At 42.0% G+C, this 22768-nt stretch overlaps 1 protein-coding gene across 2 annotated transcripts; it reads right to left on the bottom strand.

The window, feature by feature from the left end:
- Nucleotides 1-600: 600 nt before the first annotated feature.
- On the bottom strand, nt 601-22364 carry LOC109524362 (microtubule-associated tumor suppressor 1 homolog). 2 transcript variants are annotated; one of them, XM_019884164.1, is made up of 15 exons: nt 22160-22364; nt 16965-18997; nt 16560-16755; nt 14854-15090; nt 14248-14340; nt 13939-14055; nt 10856-11064; nt 6480-6546; nt 3828-4042; nt 3578-3683; nt 3374-3447; nt 3195-3287; nt 2446-2562; nt 2249-2346; nt 601-1553 (listed from the first exon to the last, which is right to left on the bottom strand). In XM_019884164.1, the coding sequence occupies exons 2-15, from the start codon at nt 18900-18902 to the stop codon at nt 1325-1327; spliced, it is 3789 nt and encodes a 1262-aa protein (XP_019739723.1). In that variant the 5' UTR covers nt 18903-18997; nt 22160-22364; the 3' UTR covers nt 601-1324. The 2 variants fall into 2 exon arrangements, with proteins under 2 accessions (XP_019739723.1, XP_019739724.1); XM_019884165.1 differs by lacking the exon at nt 13939-14055.
- Nucleotides 22365-22768: the final 404 nt, after the last annotated feature.

The raw sequence follows: 22768 nt of genomic DNA, 5'->3' as shown, positions 1-22768 counted from the left end.
AAGAAACTGAAAGGAACGTTTTTTTTTTTTTGGTTTTTTTTCCCCCCGAAGGACATCCACCTCAATGGCTATTACTCTTCCACTCTCGAAAAGGATCTGTTGCCATCTGTTGATCTTCAGTAGCAGTTTCCATGCCTGCTAATATAGAGTATATATATGTATATATATATATATATAGAGAGAGAGAGAGAGAGAGAGAGAGAGAGAGAGAGAGAGAGAGAGAAATAGATATATATCTATTTATATCTATATACCGTATATATCTCAGAACATCCAGTTTGATGCCTCGCAAAGGCAAGGCACTGTTGATTGTCAGATGTCTTGGTTTCAAGATATTAAACTGCGTACAGGGGTCTGCTTCAACTGCGAAACACCAATTTGAACTGAACCATAAAAAGGTCCTGGCGATTGATGGATACAACACCTGTGGTGAATTTTGCCAAAGAGCTCCCCTTGTTAGAGAATAGCAAGTTGTGCACATACCATTGCTACATTGAACAGTTCCACATTCACTCTAGAGAGTGTGTTTAAGTTTCTGCAAACGCTTATCATATAGCCACCATTTTCTCAGGCGTATATCAAAAAGAAATAGTTCATATAGCAGGTTTAAAATACAAGTTTATTAATATTCCAAATATTGCATATTTCAAACAGCGCCAACACACCAGAAATAGAATAAGACGACGTGCTAAAGCAAAGCCTCCTGCTGCCAGCAGACCCCAATTTTAGAGCCGTGTTAGGATTCCTTGAGGGACACGAAGTTGGATGTGATGCACAAAAACATACTCAAAATTGGGATTGGTCCCGTGGTCAAACAACAAAAACAGGAAGAGTGACACATTTGAGGGGAATACTGGACCTGCCGTAGTATTTAAGCTGGTGTCTTGCTGAAACTGTTCGGTTTAATTGTACCGAGACAGCTGCAGGTCACACCCTCAAACGTGACTTAAGGTGCAGGAATCCACAGCCTGAATACGGCAGGGCTAAATATGTGCATCCATGTGCATGCAGTGCACGTGCCGAGCCTCAAAACAAATAAGCATCCAGTGGCTTCAAGAAAAATCGTATTTCATGACAGACAAGTACTGAGATTCTTTGACACCCCCCTTCACACAAATCCTTGTATAGACAGACAAAGAACAGCATAGCTTTGCTTATTAAGTGCTTGTGTGCATCATTCTAGATCATTTCAGAGTTCATCTGAAAAATATGATCCACCCCCACAGACTGATAATGGTGCTACACCAATAGGTCAACAAGGTGACCTTTAAGATGGACGCCTTCAACAAGTCTGTCTGCTTCCCGGAAGCAGGCGGGGCAGTCGTTATCTGGGCGAGGGTGGGAAGATCGAGCAGGCTCCGGAGCTGCGGGGTGACTGCAAGCTGAAGGAGTGGGATGGAGATGCAGAGCTGGGCGAGGCCTTCTGCGGGCTGCTCGGTTCCCCGTTGTGGAGTTTCCAGAGCAGCTCTTCATTCTCCATCGACAAACGCTTGTTCACATTTGACTCCTTCTGGAGGGATTCTTGCAGCACAGCCTGCTCTGTAGACAGTTGCCTGCGAGTTAAACACATTACCTCAGACAACCTGCCAGACCACCAACCACATACTTCTACAAATCAAAACAGGAAATGAATGGTGACAGACGACAACAGTGCATGCTATGGACCATCCGTACTATGTCACATGCAGGCGCAGCACAAGCAGAACACAGAGCAAAGTTAAAAAAAAAAAAAAAAAAAAAAAAAAAAAGAAGTGTGGCGATTGGTAAAATGAAGAATGAACACTACAGTCTAAGGCACGGTGTCAAAGTCAAGGCCCCGGGGGCCAGATCTGGCCCCCCCATGTGATTTTATGTGGCCCGCCGGAGCAAATCATGTGTGTCAACTGTCATGATTCTTGCTGAAATCTGTACCGAAATGTCAAATTGTCATGGGTAATAAATAACTGAGATTTTGCACCGGCCCTCCGAGGGAAGCCATAACTCCGAAGTGGCCCGTGACAAAAAATTTGTTTGACACCCCTGGTCTAAGGGATCGAAAGGTATACAACATTTGATTTATTTTTTACTACTTGAGAGTCTGCTTGTTGCTGCGTCTACGTCTGACATACCAAGTACACTCTCAATGCTAAATGGCTGTCCTTAGCGACGTACAGACTGGGCCGGCCTGAAATCACGACGGAATGACTGACAGACTGACGTGCCGACTGCTGATGAAAAACTTCCAGGAAGATGACTGTGGGTGGCTTACCTTGAGAGAGCAGCGTATTTCTCAATGCGAGCTTTGAGGTCCTCATTCTCCTGTTGGACCTTGTTAAGTCTCTCGTCTAACTTCACATTTTTCTCAAGCTGGCGGAAAAAAAACAGGTGAACAATGCAACACTCGAAAAGGTCGCAATTTTAATTGTTGTTTAGTATGCAGTCCCTTGTCTTTGTTCCAGATCTTACCAGTTCATCAATTTCAATCATCTTCTTCTCCTGTTGGTGAAGTTGTTTGGTTTTGATATCCAGCACCACCTTCAGGCTTTCCAGCTCTTGCTTCAGATACACAGTGTGCGGGTCATTCTACAGGGTGGGTGTTTAGAAAAAAATAAATAAATAAATAAAAAATGTTGGACTCCAGTAAATCAGCAGCAACACTCAAGTGACAATGATGCAACCACATTGCTAACAAGAAAACAACTTGAGCGTACTCACCCCAACTCTATCACACACACAGAGATGAACTATCGTAAAATACCCAGAACACAAGCTTCAATGTGGTGGGCTTTTTTTTGTTTTGTTTTTTAGCCATCTTTGGTTTCTGTGGGTGTATCAATGCTTCCACTGTTCGTTTCCAGCATTTTTCTGAGGCGGTGCAAGTGACTACACATGGTCCAGGTATTTCTGAGTTTTTGCCAATGCTGATTGCATAATTTAACTACAGAGAGCAACTCTCTGTTGGGAGAGGTTTAATGAAGTTCCCACAATTACATGATAGAATGCTGAGTGGGTTCTGAATCAATACTCATGAGAGGCAGACTTGTTTTAATCGCATATTTAGAGAACATTAAAAAAAATTGAAAAGGGCAGTGTTTTTAATACACTGCTAATTTGGTCCCAATGAAGATTATGCCATTATTATTTCAGGCAAGGAAAAAGAAAAAATGTTCCTGGTTTGATTTACCATTTTCCCACCAAGTTATGGAGACCAGTACCTGACTTTCTGCCAGCTCTCTCCTTTTGTTCTCCTCTGCTGTTAGCTTTCCGATCAGGTCAGCATTTTCCTGAGTCAGCGCTTCAATCTGTGCCTACAGAAGAAAAAAAAATGGCACTTTCTGGAAGACATGACATGGTGACAGGTTATTTGTGTCGGGAGACAAAACGTCCAACTTACAGAAAGTGCTGCTTCTGAATCCTTCAAACTTGCGTCCAAAGACTGCAGTTGCTGAATGTGGGTTTTGTTGAGCTCTGAAGAACAAACAAAAAAAAAAAATAGGGTAAAAATTCAGGTAAACCAATTAGCTCAAGTTGAATATTTGGTGTCAAATTCTAAATGAAATGAAATGCAGCTTTTCAAAGGATGTTTCCACTCACTCACCTTCCAATGAGCATTCATGTTGTTGTTTAACACACTGCAACTGCTCTTCGTGGCTGTGCTCCAATTCCAGCTTCATGGCGTCATGACTTACTTCGAGTTGTTCCATCTTTTCGAGACACATGCAAAACATTTCAATGACATCCCGCAGTATTACTAAAAAGTTGATTTGCACTCAACAATGGTTTGCAAATGACTGTAAATGAGTGCTCACTGATGGCTCAAGACTCAATGGGTGTGAAAGGGGGCAAACCTGCTTTTGTAGCAGAGCTTTGCACTTGTCTGCCTCCCCTTGGTAGGTGAGGTGGACCTTATCCCACTCAGCCTGGTAGAAGGCCTGCAGTCTCTGCTCCATCTCTTCCAGGTCCTTCTGGTGCTGCTCCTGCAGTCCCCGCATTGCACCCTCCAGAGCATCCTGCAAGTTTTGCTTTTCCTTTTCCAGTCGTTCAGATGAATGGACTGAGCACTCTGCAAATTGTAACACATTTTAGGATACATCCTTTTGATATCAACGATGCCCGTGAGATTTTGTAAATGTGTGCCAGCCTTCATGAGAAAAGTTGTAATAATTATGCGGTTGTAAATAAAATCTGAATCGGGCCCTTAGATACAAATGTGGCACTTTTACTTTCATGCCATGGAAACACATACTTGACTTTATCTGCCAACTGTGGCAAAGTTATTGATGGCCACAAGTCACATATTTTTTCATTTGGAAAACTGGACCATGGGTCAAAGATTTCAGCTCAGGCTGTCTCAACAAGCCGCTCAATGGCAGTTGATCGTGAGCGACTACTAGAAATCAATAATGCAGCTTTCATCGAAGGTGACAGATGATAGATCCATCCATCCATATGCCATTCACATTGATTTCTGAGAGTCTGACAGTTTCAACTGTACGTGAAAATGGTGTGCTGCAGAGGAAAAAAAAAAAAGGACAGCGGGAGTGTGAAGCACCACCTTTGGAAGAGTGGAATAACTGTAGCAGATCCAGGAGCGGAGGCAAAGCCAACACTGGGACCAGCTATCAGGCTCTGGCATTCAGAGGCCAAGAAGCTGCATTCCGCAAGCATGTGCAACTGTGATCTGGTCATATGAGCCTTAAATCCAATTCCGCCCCTTGCAGCAAACGCCATTTGACTCATATGATGACTGCAGGTCTATTTTATCCCAGAACTAAAGTTAGAGGCTCTGGCCCACAGCGTGACATGGGATGGACTTTTCAGAGCAACAGTTACAGATAAGGTGGATGCAATGTGTGGCATAATTAGGGATGTGTGGCACTGACAGTATCACGGTACTGGCTGGAGACATCAATGGATTCCTTTGGGAGGAATTTGAAGCCTGCAAGTGAACACCAACACTTTCAAACAGTTGTTGCTACAGTACATGTAGCAAGGTCAACTTGAAGTCAGGGTAGATGACATTCGACAAAAGAATGTGTTAGAACAGTGCTCAGAACTTAATAGCAGTCATGTGTGAGTCCCGAGGCACTTGTAACGAGGTGTGTGTGTGTGTGTGTGTGTGTGTGTGTGTGTGTGTGTGTGTGTGATTGTCTGCATAGCATGAGCAGAAAATACGATTAACGCCAATAAATTTGGAAAGGTTGGTTTAATCAGAAGGCTCAAGGAAGTGGACGGAAAACTGCTTGGAAAACATTACCCTTTTTCAAGGTAAAGCACGTCAACTAGAATTGACAGAATTTGAGCTGTTCACCTTCAAAACATGAATGCCTTTTGAATGGCAAAATACTGTCATTACCAAACCACTGTTGGATCCCTTACCAATTAAATTGAGCCATACTACTGTTGCACACAGTAGCAAACAACCATTCGCGCTCACACTTACACCTAGGGACAATTTGGAGTGTTCAATCAGCCTGCCATGCATGTTTTTGGAATCTGGGAGGAAACCGGAGGACCCGGAGAACACCCACGCAAGCACGGGGAGAACATGCAAACTCCACACAGGAATTGAACCCGGTACCTCTGCACTGTGAAGTCGACGTGATAACCACTCGACTACCGGGCCGCCTTCCACAAGAACAAAAAAAAAAAAAAAAATACATTGGTAAATTCCTGAATAGTAAACTGAGGATAGACTGGCACTCGTGGTAGATGGATGGGTAGGCAGATGGATGGTCTGGCCCCCAAAACAGTATATGACAGTGGCTAAATGAAGAACAGGCTCATTTTTGTGGTTGTTCTGTGATAGGTGTGGTAATTCTTTTTTTTTTTGGGGGGGGGGTATCTCCTTAATGTTTTGCTTACACAGAAGGCGCATGTTCTGCTCAAAGCTGAAAAACCAGATTCAAACATGCTGCTCAAAGCAAACAAACTAGCAGAATAAATTAATAAAAAGATAACGTGGCTGACCTTTTTCAAGATGACATTGTGGCCTTACTACTAGGGTTGTAATGAAACCTGATTTGAATTGGAGAGGCGATTTGATTCAAGGGAACCGTATCACACTCCATGTATGGAGATATGGATCGAATCGTCATTTATGAGAGATGCACCCCTGGTATGAATCAACATCAATCAGTTGGATGTTGCTGATTATGCATTGTTTCTTTGAATTGAAAGAACTTGAGTAGCTTGGGCTTTGGAGAGCTGTTACCTGTCGTCACATATTGATAAACATGACAAAAAAAAGCTACAGCCGTACCATAATGAATCGGAACCCCACTGAATTCAATCGCTACACTTGAAAATATATTATTACTCAATTGTATCATACCAAATATGTCGATACATATCAAATCGTCTTTTATTGGAGCGATGCGCACACCTACTTAGAAACACTTGTCGATTGATGGGTTGAGTTATGAAACATGAAATTTAAAGTATGAGACAAGTGCCATATGTGTGTACAATTGCCAAGTGCGTGGCCAGGGCCACCTTACCAAGCTCTCCTCGGAGGTTGACCAACTGCTGAGATAGTTCTCTGCACTGCCCTGTGGCTTCATCACGCTGCACAGAAATTAAAACACAAGCGGCACGTCAAGTCAAAGCGATTTTGAATAAAATCTGACAAACATTTAACAGGGTTTAAATTTCTAAGTTCATAACACAATAAAGCAACATTTGTATTTTTGATGAGAATACACCAGGGGTCACCAATGTGGTGTCGGCAGGCACCCGGGGGCCCCCGAGGAACACACAATTAGGCCGCAGGCCTGCTCCAAAAAACAGCTCGCCAGTGATTGGGCATTGCGATTTTCTAAGAATGGTGTAACAGTGATCATTTGAAAAGGCAAACACGATCAGTGCCTTCAAATAAATGAATGTCAAAATTATTATTATGAACTATAGCGATCACAAACAAATCTTTCTAGAAGTGATTATCCAGATAATCGCTCCACGTCCCATTTTGAGGAAGAAATTTCTGTTGACCAATTTTCGTGCTCAACTGAGCCCATTTTTTCCCCCTGTCCTAATAACAACAATAAACACATGTCATTAAACGTAGTTTGACCAAATATGTTATTTCAGAAAAATCTTTCAAAGTGGTAGTCCTTTGCACTCATCAGTAGCCAAGAAGTAGCTCTCAGGTTCTAAAAGGTCGGTGACCACTGGAATACAAAAATAAAATGAAAAGACAAGGATCTCATTCAAATGTTTGATGAATGCCATTTATCAAACTAAGGCATTACCAAATACACGACTGCAATATAACTGCAGTTGCTCCCAAAAGTAAACATCAGGAATAAGGGGAGGAGAAAAGAAAGTCAAACTTGATCGTCAACTTGTGTTCAGTGTTAGCTTCTCATTTTTGCTGGCACAGTTCCTCTATCTCTGCCCTGCTGGGGAAGCAGCACTTGCTGCAATGCTCTTCAAGGTTTCCAGCTGACACATTCACTGTTCATATTTCATCTACAGCTGCTCTTCTACCGATCCCTCATTATGAAACGCTACACAACACGTGACACCACGGACGCAAACATCATCAATGTAGATGTTCAATTAAATAAAAAAACAAGAGAAAAGGTCAGCCAAACATCACTTTCCAATAAAACAGGGGCCCCCAACCTTTTTTGCCCCACGGACCGGTTGATGTCAGACAATATTTTCAGGGACCGGCATTTAAGGTGTGGCGGAAATAATACAACAAAATAATATGGTATGAGCTGCATGAAAACTGTGGCGTTTTTGAAATATAATAATAAACACAAGGAGCGTCTAATCTGGCCGCAACACTCCGATCGCTATGGTAATGTTTAATGCCTTCAAAATACGATACAACGCAAATTCAAAGTGCATGAAAATGACGACTCACCACAGCACCGAGCTTGATTTTCTGCAACCAGACGGTCCCATCTCGGGGTAATAGGAGACAATGACACCTCAAGTGTGTGGTTTATGTCCAGTCTACTTCGTAATTTTGCTTTCGTCGCCGTTGCTGCAGAAACCCCCCGCCTCACACAGGTAGGATGTCGGAAATAGCAACAGTGCTATTGTGGCGATCTCAGAGTATTCAGCTATAACTTTAATCCAGTTGTCTCGAACGTACTTTTAAGGCCGCCGTCATTTACGATCTCCAGCAGTTTTTTTTACTCATTTTGAGAACTCTGGCGTTTTGTTTTTAGCGTAATCAGTCACGTGAATGAGAAGCGTGGCTTGACGTGTGTCAAGCGTGACACAGACGGATGTAATGAAGAATCCGGTAGCTTTTCAAAATAAAACATGTTTCGTATTCCGAAATAAGTAAAACGGAATTAAGGCAAGTTCTTTCTGTGCGGCCCGGTACCAAATGCCCGGCGGACCTGTACCGGTCCGCGGACCGGCGGTTGGGGACCCCTGCAATAAAAGACATGCCGAAAAACCTTCCATCTGCTATGTACAACAGCACCTACAAATGAGGAGTCAATGTAAGTTTACCTGCTTTGCAGCACAGGGAGCAATGAGGCATGCTCTGCTGCCTGTGCAGCCCATGGCATCAGCCTTTGATCTGTGGGTCCCCGTGTCCCCCACTGGGGTTTGGGCCCACCAAGTCAGCCAGGGCAAACAGCGGTCCAGGTGGGCGCGCCACCTCCACTCGTATCGTCCTGGATGACAAGCTGCTTCTGCAGCTGAGCTAACTGACTGCTAAGTGCACTGCTGTATTACACACACACACACACACACACACACACAAAGGGGCAGGCTTCCAAAGGAAGAACAGGCTCCTCCCCACTGAGGTGAGGTCACTTTAAGACAGCACATGCAAGCAGTCAGAACGGAGCAACCAGATCATTTGTAGAGATGACGGGGCAGACCTTAAGATGGGAAGTGACCTTCCCAGGGGGATATGGAGAGAGCCTTTCAATTACTACCATCCCCCCATTCTCATCCAAAGCAGCAATAAATCATCCCCAAAACCTTGGCAACACTCCCTCGGTGGACCTCATGCTCACAATTCCACTGTTTACACACCCTTTTCCTACAGCGACAGATCAGATGTCCAGTTTCACTCGATAGCAACTAATCTCAGGCACTGATGATATGCAGCTTGAGGAGCAAAGTGAGCCATGCCAAGGAATTAGAGGCCAGTTCGCAAACACCCCACTGGATGACAAAAATTGCTCTCACTTTTTGTTCAAGGAAAAGGACTGACAAAAGTTGATTGCAGGGGAGACTGACATTTTTTGGTGTGGAAAAGCATCTTACACCCCCCGTATTTTTCATGAAACACTAAACTCAGCAACAGCATTTATTACTTTATAAATACATGTACAAGTTCTTGACAGATCATTATGAGACCTCTTTTTTTGAATTTTTAATATTGTCTCCGCTGTACATAAAGATGATGCACATCAGGCACAGAATATTGCTAGGTTGCCATTTAATAAATAAATCCTATCAAGTTACAATCTCTGGGAAATATTTTGAACGCCAAAGTCGACAAGTACTTTAAAGTTATTTACGTGTGCCTGCTGTTTTCACACCCAGTTGTCCGCTACATAATCACACCATGCAAACAGAAGATAAGAAACAATGTGTGGTGCTGGCTAAGTGGTATGGCCACTAGCTCATTTGACCATATCAAGCCAACAGCTGGGGCATTCTCACGCTGTGATGGGAGAGCCATCTATTCTTGGGCCTTTGAATGACAATTAGTTTCCACTGTGCACTACTGGCACACAATAACCGTCCCAATTATAAGCATCCTTCCTGTCGCAATACTCTATATGGAATTTTTATTAAGTACGGCAACTTATATTTTGCTCATGGAGTTGCTGTATACTATGTGCATTGTGTGCTATGAAAGGAAGTGAGCAAGGTTGAGGGGAACGACACTACTGTCTTGCATTTATTGATGCAATCAATTTCTCAACCCTGCCAAGTGTAAGAGGGCAACGATGCAGGGATCAGTGATTGGGTCAAACGTATCAGCGGGACATTGTATTGTAAACATGGACAGTTCCAACACAGGGAGCTTCGACAACAATATGGTCACATGTGCTTTAATGTTACCAGAGTTCTCTTTGTTGTAAAACCAATTTGAAGCTCACTTGTTTTGAGGCCTAAATTATGCAAGTGCACCTATGCAGAACAGAGTCACACGGCAAAGCAGAAAAAAAATGATTTGACATCTAGTTAGGGGGAATAAACGCTACATAAAATTTGTTCAGTGACAGTTTCACTTTGGAAAACAGTCTGTGTCCTCCCCTTGCTTCAAATTGGTGCCATACCACCACACTCTAGTGGTGCAACAAAGGCCTAATGGTGTCGTGTGCTTATCCATCCATCAATCCATCCATTTTCTAATGCATATTCAAGAACTAAAAGTAAAAACCAATATGTAACTAGAGATAATGACTCTCTTCTTTCCCAAGGCATAATTTTGTTTTAACAATAAAATGAGGAAGCAAGGTGACTGGAGTTAAGCTGTATTCTGATATAACACGCCCATTCATTATACATCATGGCAAGTATAATTCCCGGAGGTGCCTGGTTCCTGGAAGCCAGTCACATGACACTGCGCGACACACCATATTCAAACAAGGTGTTTAAATATCCATGTTTAAAAAAAGAAAAAGGTGATAATATCTGCATTGTAAAGATAAAGCGCATTTGGGTCGTATTACCAGGTTTTGTTAATGACATATGTTGAGTTGCATTATCATACTAAGGACAAAGCTTTCACTTCAACATGCAACAGTAATTAAACAAAAACATTTTGAATTCAATTTTATCAGTGGAATTGACTGTTATTGTCAAAACAATTTCACATATTTGTTTAATTCTGGGGAACTTAATAAAAAAACAACAACAACAACAAAAAAACGAATTACCCTACCTCAGCCAGCGCTTGCTGCAAGACGATACTAACGGCTTCAAATCTGCTGTTAGAGGCTGCAAGCAGTTTCCCAAGATTCTGGATCCTCTGATCACTTCCGTCATCCCGTGGATGACTGGGTGGCATCGTTTTAGGAGGTCCATGATTCGGTTTTACTTGGGATGTTGACGCTTGCTGCCGAGAGCAGGTCTTGGGCTTGTTCTTGTCTACTGTAAAAGAATACGCATCGAGGGTCGTGACAACGTTCATGATCATCATCAATCCTCTTTCCATAAGTGCACTACTATATACAGGCCAGTAAAACCACCCTCAAAAAGATTCAGCAACCTCCACCGTTAAAGTATGGTTCTCCTGTTCGCAGATGTGTTGTCCAATCAAGTGCACTGACAATTCTCAGTGCTGCTTCACAGATAGCCCGGCATAAAAACGGATGCTGTAAATAAAATTGGTTTTCCATTTCCTAATTCGATTGAGAGCTCTGTGAACCTGGCCACCAAGGGCAGCATGTTCTGCTCATGCAGTCTCGACTTACATCAGCACACACACACACACACACACACACACACACACACACACACACACACACTACACACACACACACACACACACACACACACACACACACACACACACACACACACACACACACACACACACACACACACACACACTAAGCATCTAACAAACAAGACAAAATACCTAAACCATGAACAAAAACACATGATTGCTTATTATTTGTTAAGCAGTCTAGTAAGGCAGCTTGCAAAATTTGTAATAACACCATATGGATTTTTTTTAAATTCTATTCAAATTTAAAATTTATACACTTTTGATAAACAGGATCTAACTGTTATTCTTGCTGCTTCTCAGCAAAAGTTCCGTGCTGTCTCATTTGAATGAGGTTGCCCTCTGCTGTCTGCACAAGAACCGTCACTTTCAAACATCAGCAATGAACATGAATCCATGTTTGTATACCCTGAGGTTTTGCAGTGGAGTAGGATGAGGAAATGGGAACCTGTATTAAATTTTCGGAATCAAGCAAAATCTAATTTGCACAGATCTATACCGAAAAAATGGTTCCTTAATAGATGGCCATAAAAAAAAATAAAATAAAATATATAACTGGACAGGAAGCCTCTGATTAGACCAAGGCAGTGACTAAGAACGGTAACCTTTTAGACTGTACAGAATTATTCAAATAATACTTAAATGTTTTTATAAAGCTGCTTCCTTGAGCTAAGCACTTTCCATCAAACCTCTTTCCCATTATTTATTACTATTATGGCATAGTCTTGACAAACATATTTTTTCACTTTGGTTAACTTTTTCACATCACCTGTGTGCAGTCATTTTAGGGACTCTCAAGAAAAATGCAAATCGGCAAAATATTACAGACCATTCCTCTTGCTCTGACCATAGATGTCAAAGGAAAAAAAAAAAAAAACAAATCAAAATAATCCAGGTAGACTTTTAAACAGTTACTGAGGGGTTTTGTTGGCATGTAAGGAGACCTCACAGCATAGAACTGATGATGAATTATGCAATTCATCACATCACAATCAGTTCCTTTGAGTTCCTTGTTCGCACAATAATAGAAAATTCTGTTCAGTCATACTCATTGACATTTCATGGGACACTATATGAGTTCACTCCAGTGCCACAAGCCAAATTAGAGTAGTACTTGCATTTGTTTCAAGAAGTGAATACCATTAAAAGAATTGCAATACGTTGGAGTGTAAAATCCCTTACATTATCAAAGATCAAAATGGCAATTAAAGCATTCAACATTTATGGGAAACCAAACAAATTCTCCCACAATAATGATCTCCAGTCACTGGGGCTCAAAATAGAGCCCTAAATAACCTTGGTTCATTTCAGGCTGAAACCAGATCAATGCATGTGGCCAATACGAAAGGTCCTTTTGCTGTCCCCCTTTCTTGCGCTTTCCTTTTTGACTTTTGCACAAATTACAAAAAACAATGCATGGATGCAATATCGACCGTATCTATCAAAAGTCATGTAACATTCTAATCTCGTTGGTGTCCAGCAGTACATTGCCCTGGATGAAATTACACTGACTGCTGTAGTTAAAAGAAAGCTGAACCTCCTGCTTAAGAGACAAGCAAACAGCCATGCTAAACATAGAGGCACACAGTCTACAGAACAGCTCAAGTACTGTCAATACCAAGATGTTTGCAAATGTAACTAACCAGAGGCCATACAACCAAGCCAATTTGAATATAACAAAATGAGGTTGACTAACCTGCTTGGAAAACCACCGTGTTTTTCCAGCATCCTGACAGCAGCTGAATGTTTCGTAGTAAACCTTTGGCTGTCAGACGCACGTTGATGTTTGAGGGTGACAGCTTTGGAGCCCATAACATCTCTCGGTAATCAAGGTAAAAAACTTCCGTGTACATATACAAGTATTTGGAAAACAATGATATCTTGGTTATAATCCTTGCGAGTAACCCACGAAAATTCTGCAGGGGAAGAGCTGTCCCCCACCCGCATTAAAAAAAAAAGAAAAAGGGGAAGAGCTGTCCCCCACCCGCATTAAAAAAAAAAAGAAAAAAAAAAACTATGCCAATGAGACAAAACAGGAAGGTGTGCGTGTGTCTATGTGCGCGCGCCCGTTGAAGGGGGTTAGGGGTGGGGGGTAGACAGTGGTGATGGGAGGAGCAAGCAGGAATACTGTGCCAATAGGAATTGCAATCACACTCTTCATACTCTCACAGTGTTACTCCCTTTCCCACAGCTTCACTTCTGCTGCAAAGTGAGATGAGCAGAGATCACAGGCCAGCTTTCGGCAAAGTTGTCAATGTTAGCTGACTGAAAGCAGCCTTGCTAAAATGATGACATAGCTGGCCTCAGCAATGACTATGCAACATTCTCAACTCCAAACAATGGGCTGAAGTTTATTGTTGCACGACACCCAAAATGCATAAAGTGACACTTGGGGTGTGGGGGAGATATCAGAAGGTATGGTGGAAAAGTAGTCAGATTCATACCCAGATTAGGTATTACTCACTGCAGTGACCTCTGTTAAAGAAAAGAAAAAAAACAAAAAAAAAACCTCTTACCTGGTTTATTTGGTGTCAAACCAACAAATCTAGAAGACAGACTTCTTTTTAGAGGACCCCGAGTAGAAGTAGAAGCGCCTTTGTTGGTACAGGTAGGTGAATTTGTAGTCGGTACAACTGTCATGGACAAATACACACTCTATGAGTGATCTTTGAGGCAAAAGTAAAACGTTCCATTTCTCATCAGAAAGTCTTGACAATATACTGTACGTACTCTATTTGGGATAATTGTTTAAATGGCTTAAAATAATACGATCATAATCATACGTCTCACGAAATGCAAAAATGGGTAAGTGGGTGTGATCTTACCTGGTCCAGTCCACCTCCCAGGGCTTGATATGAGTCTTGCTTTCAGTGCACCCGTTTTAACAGGGGGTTGTTTACGTGCAGCCACTCCAGAAACTGTCAAGCAAGCATAGGTAAGCAGTTCAAAAGTGCAAAACGGCACGTGACAGCATCACCAGAAGCCCTTGCAATACAACAACAACTTTACCAACTGGCATTGAATATTGAGGTATGTTAGTGTACCACATTGACAGCAATAGTCTCTCTGTGCGGCCCTGTAAGTGGTTGGTTGGGGTCCTTTGACTTAGATCATTCAAAGGGCATTTAAAAAAAAACCATACAGTATGGATTTTTTTTTTGTTTTGTTGTTTTTTTTTTTTTTCACGTGGCTAAGCCTCAACATCTTAGCAAATGCGGAGCTATTAAATCCAAGCAAGATTTTCCAGCGGGGGATTTTCGCCAAGGCTTTGCTTTTAAGTGGGTCACTATTAAGGCCCCTCTCCTTCATATCGTGTCCAAATTACAAATTTGATCTTATCCTTGAATACAATGAGCAAAAGCCTCATTTCAAATTACAGTCATCACACCCAGACTCTTACATCCCCAATGTGAAAACCTTGCTAGGCTCACCTTGTAAACTTGCTGCACCTTCATTCTGATCATTGTGAATGCTTCCTCTGTTTAGGCTCTTGGATGACACCGGGGTCTTGCGCGGCAGTCGAGAGGCAGGAATGGAGGGAGTGTCCACAGAAGAGGGACGCGTGGGAGTTGCGAAAGGTCGGGATACATTCAGTTGGGGCTTGACACTTGCAGCCGAGGCTGGTTCAAAGGATGAGTCTCTTGTTGCACCATTCCTTCCGCTCCCCGCTATCACATGGAATGGGGAAGCTATCGTTAGGATGGACACAGAATACTGGTGGTACATTCCTCAGGACTGAAATACTACATATTCTAAAGCAAAATGCATCGGTAAAAACTTTTTGAATGAATTAATAACAAAAAGTGGTGCTCTCGCATTTTAAACGACCATACATGCACATGCACAAGTGAAAAACGTATGTTTTTCAGCATTTGGCCTGCATTATACCATTTTGCTCAAAAATGAAGGAAGTCAACATTATTTTAGCAATTTTTGATTTTATTATGTCTGCAGTGCATGAATTCAGTTCAGCAAAATCTATGTTTTAGCATTTTAGCGTTTAGCCTACATTTTATCAATGCGTTTGAACGTACTTTGCAAATTCGTTCGAAAGCGTACTTCTGCTGCTACCCTCTTTCTTCTTCTACGTCGGACAAAGAGAAGCAAAATATCTTCCGGGTGTAGGCAAATAAATTAGTGTATTTTCTTTCCCAACTTGTGCGAAATAAACGCATAATAGTAGATTAGATCAAGGCTCTGTTGCCAATTTTCAAACGAAATCCTGAAGATAGCTGGTTGCTTTCAATGGCGACAGCAACACAGCATCCTAGAGGAAGGGGGGATGGCTTTTTACCATGTGAATGTTTAGAACGGCAGGAGTGTGAGTGTGTGTGTGTGTGTGTGTGTGTGTGTATACCGTATTTGCTGCACTATAAGGCGCACTTAAAAGCATTCCATTTTCTCAAAAGCCGACAGTGCGCCTTATAATCCGATGCGCCTTCTATATGGATCAATATTCTGATTTCTTGGATGTAGTATTTTAAATGATTTGTAAAGCGCTTTGTTGCAGCGGTTGTGAAAGCTCTATATAAACAAAGCTGTATTGTATTGTATCCCCTTTAGCATGGCTCCATCTAGTGGATGCAAACACAATCACAGCCTGTACTGTAGCGTCTATTCTATGCGCCTTATAATGCGGTGCACCCTATATATGAAAACAGATTTAAAATAAGCCATTCATTGAAGGTGCGCCTTATACTCCGAAGCGCCTTATAGTGCGGAAAATACGGTATGCATTGAAACTGCTTAATGTGTGTCAAAATTCAACACGCGGGCTTGCTGATCCACAAACACATTTTCAACACTTCACAAGCAGGTTAATATTTGTAAAAAAGTCATGATAAATGCATATATTAAAAAAAGACAAAACATGAAAATCTCACCCCATAGATTTTAACAGCGTAAAGCACTGTCATGTAGTGCATGAAAAGTGCTCTACAAATAACGTTAAGATTGCATGAAGAAATCAGAAGTTAGACTCCATTTGAAGGTCTGTTTCCCTGATTTACAAACCAGTAACTATCATCCTCTTATGGAAAAGCTGCTAAACTCTCCAAAATATTGTTGCGACCCAGTCAATAGTTTATCATTTCCACGACACCTTTAAAATGTACTTGCATTGTAATCATTCTCTTACCTGTACTCGTATTCTGCTTTGACTGCGGGGTGCCTCCACCCCAATTATCTCCTCCTCGCTGCCTGATAGACTGAGCAGGCCTGTGAGTGGCGATGGGATGTTGCGCGAGGTATGTCCCTTGTGGTTGGTTTGGAAACGTTTGTCTTTGGGTTCTGCTGTTCTCCGAAGAGGCTGCTCCCTCCCTGCCGGATTCTGTCTGCAAAGAGATTGGTGTAATATTCCCAGCTCTTTACTTTTTCTGTTGAGACCAATACATCAAAGAAACATGCACACGATATTTGATAGTTTCATTTGGAACAGTCACATCTAGGCCATTTGCAATTCTTACAAGCTACATTCAGGCAAATGGCACTTTGAAAGAGATGAAATATTGATTTTCATATTATTTGTATAACATCTACTTACGACTAGGCTGATCTTATTAATTTCTCTTGGACTCTGGTTTGCAGCCGGTCTTTTGAAGGCCTCAGTATGTAAGGCCAGTTTACTCTGGGAAGAGGTGTTGAGGATTGCTGGTTTACTTTGCTTCTCTTGTCTTGGAATTGTAACAGCAGACAAGGACTTTGAAATGGTTTTCCTTTGCTTGGGGGGCTGAGGTGAGGAAGTCTCCGTTGAACATCGAGGCCTTGTCTTGACCTGAAGCAAAGCTGAGCCTGACTTGACCTCCGTTTTGTTTGCTGCGTTCTTCGGCGTTGGTTTCTGATCTTTCTCCAAACTTTTATCAGGGGATTTTTCAAGGGATAATAAGCAGAAGGTTTGGTTGGCAGTAGACTGAGCTGGAGAGTTGTCACTTAGAGCGCTTTGTTCCGTCTCCATCCAGGCCTTGCTGCATTGGGCTACAGGAGAGTTAATTGCCGCAGTGGACATGCTACGATTGCACTTTCCATTGCCCACATCATTCTCAGGTGACTGTGTGATTGGGAAACCCAAGTGAGCAGCCCTTGGATTTACTCGTCTCTGAGCACCGTTGGCTCTTTTCGTCACAACGGGAACAAATGCATTGTTATGCCTTCCTTTAGTTGGACTAATCCTGCTAGCTACTTCGGGACGTTCTCCGCATTTACTAAGCACGCTTGATTGCGTTTTTTTATGCTGCGGAGATGACCCGGACACCATTGTTCCAGTCACAGTTCTTGTTCCAACTTTAGCGTTGACATTACTCAAGTCTGATTTCGGACAATTGATCTTCATTGTCTTTATTTTTCTGGTAGAGAGAGATTGTCCCACGGCACCGTGTTTTGTAGGCGTGGCAAATGCTTGCTGCTGTTCAGTTGGGTATAATATTGGACTGCCTGCAATTTCGGTGCAAGGAGATTCTAAAAAGGAGGCAAGCATTTGGTTCCCCATGTTTGATAGTGGTGTAGAAGTCTGTTTAGCCTTATCTGTGTCCTGTATAGTTGACAGAGAAGGTACAAAAATAATACATTTCTCTGGTGTAAAGGCCCCGGAGGAATATGCCAATGGCTCTGATTCAACACAAGCTAACCAGTTTTTATGATCTGGAGAAGAATCACACACAAAGGTCATCTGAAGACCCCCATGATTTGCATTTGGCGTAACCATAGATGTGGGCCAACTCAAATCATCTTCCTCGCTGGTAAGCTCGCAGTTTTCAGGGAGTGTGAAGGTCTTGCCAAGGTATGGATGCCCTGAATTCTCAGTCATTTTTTCACAAACATCTGACATGGTGGGCGTGGTCAGCATGTGAGAGTCATTGTGCAATGCCGCATGCCCGACAGATGGTGAGGTGGATGACTCATCAAGGGAAGAAAATACTGAGGGGGTCTGGTCCCCCAAACAAAAACTGTTGCTTCTTAACACCATTTCACCAGAGCTCATGGAGCAGCTATCGTTCTCAGTCGATCCTCTTTGAGAGGCTTCACATGAATTTAGTTTGCCTTCTGCAGTAGAATCGGGAGGAGATGTCACAACGGTGTCACTTCCATTCTTCTTGGTCCCATTAAAATTTTTGGACTCCTTTGGGTCTGGATAGCCTTGTGCGCTCAAGCTTTTATTGCAGAAATCAACAAGGCCATTGAGAGGGGTGGGGAAGCAGGTTTGGCTCAGGCTCATGCTTGTGTTGCAGAACAACTTATCTTCTCGCGAGGAAGTGCTTTGACAGTTATTTACGAACAATCCTTCGCTTTGGAAGTGATCTAGCATGTGGATATTAGGTGAGCTGCTGGCTTCTCCATCACTGTGATTAGAGATATTCCAGGAAGGGTCCGGTGACGGACAGATGGACACATCGTTGTAAGGACTTTCAGCAGGAAGACATAGATGTACGTCTTTGTGTGGTACAACATATCCATTGTAAGACAGGTTAATCGTTGAATTAGACATTTAGGGGTTCTGCCGACGTAATAGCTTCACGTTCTGAAAACACACATCCGTTCAGCAGTGCTAATCCATCAAATGAGCTGATCCTCCATCAACATCTGTAAATGAGGAAAACGAAAAATTAGTAGACATTCTAAATAACCATAAATGCAAAGTCCCACAGTGTTAAAAAAATAAATCTTATTCAATAGTTAAAATAATTCAGCCTTACGGGTGAAAATCCCAGTGGACACCACGGGCAATAAAATCTATATCTTGTTTATGATGAACGCAGAGGTCGAGTACACTATGGCACAATAACAAAAGTCATTCAAGGCAGACTTGGGGAGCCAATTGTTTTTGCTTGGTAGAACTTGGTGTCAAAAAATTGAGAACTACTGGCTTAGATGGAAAAGGATGATCCACTGTGGCGACCCCTACCGCACAAACCAAAGGGAGACAGATGGTTGTAAAATGACGCTCACAGTTTCAAAACCGCATTTGCTTGCACTCTTCAATGTCCGCCATTGTAACAGTAGCTGGGTGAACAAATTATTCATGATTTTTTTTTCATCATATAAAAAGCACATTGAGGCACTAGCCGTACATTCTTTACACAGAGTACAGGCACAAGTCGTTTCTAAAATGAGCCAGCAGAAATTCAATAAATGCCATGTGCAATTGCGGGAACACTAATTTTCAAACTCTGTTCTAAAACCAAAGCACCATTGTGGTTCACACCACAGGAGAGCATCAAATCACCAGTTAAAAGGTTCGAGTATGCAGGCTGACATCTTAGTGCGTTTAATTACACTTCAACCGCACTTAAAATGAAAATATATTTCCAAAGTTTTTTGCTGCAGCGTGATTTTCTTTTAATTCAATTGCTCAGATATTTATTAGCAAACCACAATTGTGCCCGTGGGAATATTATTCCGGATGAATGGGAACAAAATAAAGTTCTGAAAGGTTTGGCGCAATGCAGTGATCCAGAGAGCAACATGCTAAGGGAAACCAACTTTCAACTTTCTCAGGCATTGTGAAACAGCAAACAGCAGGATAAAGATAGAACTTCATCTGACCTTGTTATTATTCTCTTTGTTGTACATTATTCAGTTGAAGAACTCTGCAGAAAACACAAAATAGAAATTGTTGATTGTATAAATAACAGGATTCGAGATACCTTGGAAAAATAAACAAATGAAAGAAAACATCACTGTACTATTAGTTAAAGCAAATTGCTGCATTTGCTAGAAAAGTCAGAGATGTCACCAACTGAGCAAGCAGTAGTTAGGAGACTCACTTCACAGCAATCACCCAGATGCAGTTCTCTCCTCGCATTCAGTCAACTGTGCAAATCTCACGTTAAATCTTGGGTTGGCTCTGTGTTCTGCTTTTTAGCTCTTCTCTATTTGAGGGCCTTTGGTCAAAAGTGACATTGCCCACAACTCCTGGTAGCACTGCAAGGGTAAAAGTCTGTGCCCAGACACAAGTTGACCAAGAAATGAACACGCTGGCTAACTCAGCCCCGATGAGCCCAGTGCACAGGGGGAGTGGCCGCAGACTGCCAGGCTTAGATGGCATTGACTGTTGCTAAGCAGCCAAAGCCTCTCTTTTATGAGAGAAAGGATCAGGCAGCTTTTTAGAGACGGATAATTCAAAAGGGGAACGTAAAACACGTAAAATACTGCACAATCCTAAATTCTAGACACAAATTAGTTTGCAGGAAAACATACTGGGACTCCTTCTGTCAAGACACTATAAATGATCTTGCACTGAAACATGATGGTCCGATGACATAGCCCATTGCGAAACACACACAGCTTGACACTTGATCCCCACACTTACAGCCGCAGTGTGTCGCCACAGTCTAAGACCCCGAAGACACTTTCTATTTATGCTTAAGCCATACACGGCCCATGACAACCAGGTACTATGGTGTAAACTGGACAGGAGACGCATTTAAATCATGGTGCAAAATGCCAGAATGGAGGATTAATTGAAGTGAAGATTGTAATTCAGACAATTTAATAATTTTTATTATTTTAATGATTTTATAAATCTTTTCAAAAAATGCAAAGACTTAATGTGGAGATTAATAATATATGTACAGTACTGTATTTAAAATTTTTATGTTGCTATGCGTTAAAGCTTACCTTCAACGAAGTGGTCAGAACACACGTAGGACTGAGTAAATGGCCGGAGTGAACTCAGCAGTGCTGATTCGTGAACGCAAAAATAGTAAACAGTAATTCACCATTTGCTGATGTAGGCAATCAAATTTAATAAGCGGCAAAAAAAAAAAAAAACCCGACACATCAGCCTCCAACATGTCTGAGGCCGCAGATATGCCCAGAGGTACGTAACGTCACCAAAACATCTACAAAGTAACCGGTGCTAGTTGCTCCCAGATGACAACTGTGCGAACCTGGACATCAGTGCCTCTTCACCAACATTTGGAGCTGCTCGGAAACTGCCTGACCTGAGAGGCATTTTAATTTGGATGTCTCTCTGCACGCCAATGGACCCGTTAACAGATGGGCAATTAACTGTACATCAAAGAAATCTCATGATTTCTGATTCGATCAGGAAAAAAATACAAAAAAAGCATTGACTAGCATATGGGACTTTGGGTGTTGACACTGGCACCAGTATTCGTCATGGTCGTACAATATACGAATGTCACTGAGTGAGCAAAATCTGGATGCATCTTATTGGGTTTTTTTGCAGTAACGTTAATTGAAAATCACCTGCAGCCACACACGAGACGATTGCCAAACATGCAGAACAGGGGGGGAGGCGGATTATCCTCCAACAAGTAGGACTGAAGTGTAGGGTGCCGACAAATATCTTTTAAACGCTCTTCCTACAATCCCATAAAACATGCTTTCAGCAAAGTTTACATGGCAGCTGTTGCTTATTTAAACCGTAACGAACTTTTATCTAAAAATTTAGAATAAACTTAAGCGCCACAACTGGCCAGAGGTTTTGACACCACGATTAGGCTACAGCATCGTTGGCTCAATTATCTAAACAGCCTCTACAATTAAATTTCAGATAAATAAGAGGCACGAAATTGGCATTGTAACATCGTTAGCTAGCAGTCACGAGAACACGTTTATGTTGACGAAATTCAAATTATGTACCCTAAATCCCCAATATTTAAACTATGAATGAGTGACAAGCGCACTTTATCGAGTGACGATGAAAGGAGTCAATAATTGAGTGGTATGTACCTAATAAACGTATCGAAACAAAACAAAGCAGAGTACAGAGTGTACCTGTCACCGGTAACGTGCACGAACACGGTGAGCGCGTCGTATGAGAGCTTGATGAGGCAGACACCGGTGCAGAGTTCTCTCAATTTGTCACCTGCAGAAATGTCAGGAGTGTGTGAGTTAAGGTCCTATTTCCGACATGGAGATGCGCATGTTCAAACACTCATTTGCACACGTGGGACACAGTTGGTTTTTGCTTACGTGCACTTTGACCCTCTCCCTATTTATGAAATGACAATGCAGTCGCTGGACTGATCGGTTACGTCGATTTAAATTCTGCAGCACAGAAGAAGAAAAAATCACTCGTGGTTTTTATGTTGACTTTTTCGTAAATCTGTCTTCATTAAAATAATGCGTTTTGAATATATTGTACTTGCATGGTTAATAGTTTCAAATGGAAATTTTAATGTACATAAACCTGACGTCGAGAAAATGTCAATACAATTATGTTCACATCTGGAAATGTATAAGTGTATGAATATTTACTGCAAGGTTTAATTTACAATCCTGGTCTTGTTTCACTGCTGCAGACATCAACCCCATATTAGCATCATTTTTACATTTCAAATCAGGATGTATAGTTATCAAACACTTGCATGATTCTAAAGAATA

This window comes from Hippocampus comes, unplaced genomic scaffold (genome assembly GCF_001891065.2).
Source record: "Hippocampus comes isolate QL1 unplaced genomic scaffold, H_comes_QL1_v1.1 scaffold156, whole genome shotgun sequence".
NCBI lineage: Eukaryota > Metazoa > Chordata > Actinopteri > Syngnathiformes > Syngnathidae > Hippocampus > Hippocampus comes.
The sequence above is the reverse complement of the archived record's forward strand: the minus strand, read 5'-3'. Positions and strand labels throughout refer to the sequence as shown.

Bases quoted from the DNA above. Each gene is read 5' to 3' on its own strand.
- LOC109524362 (XM_019884164.1), bottom strand. From the start codon at position 18,902: ATGTCTAATTCAACGATTAACCTGTCTTACAATGGATATGTTGTACCA. The intron at 16,756-16,964 runs GTAAGTAGATGT...ATCTCTTTGCAG, and splicing joins TTAATAAGATCAGCCTAGTC to ACAGAATCCGGCAGGGAGGG. The intron at 3,288-3,373 runs GTAAGTTGGACG...TTTCTTCTGTAG, and splicing joins ATTCAGAAGCAGCACTTTCT to GCACAGATTGAAGCGCTGAC.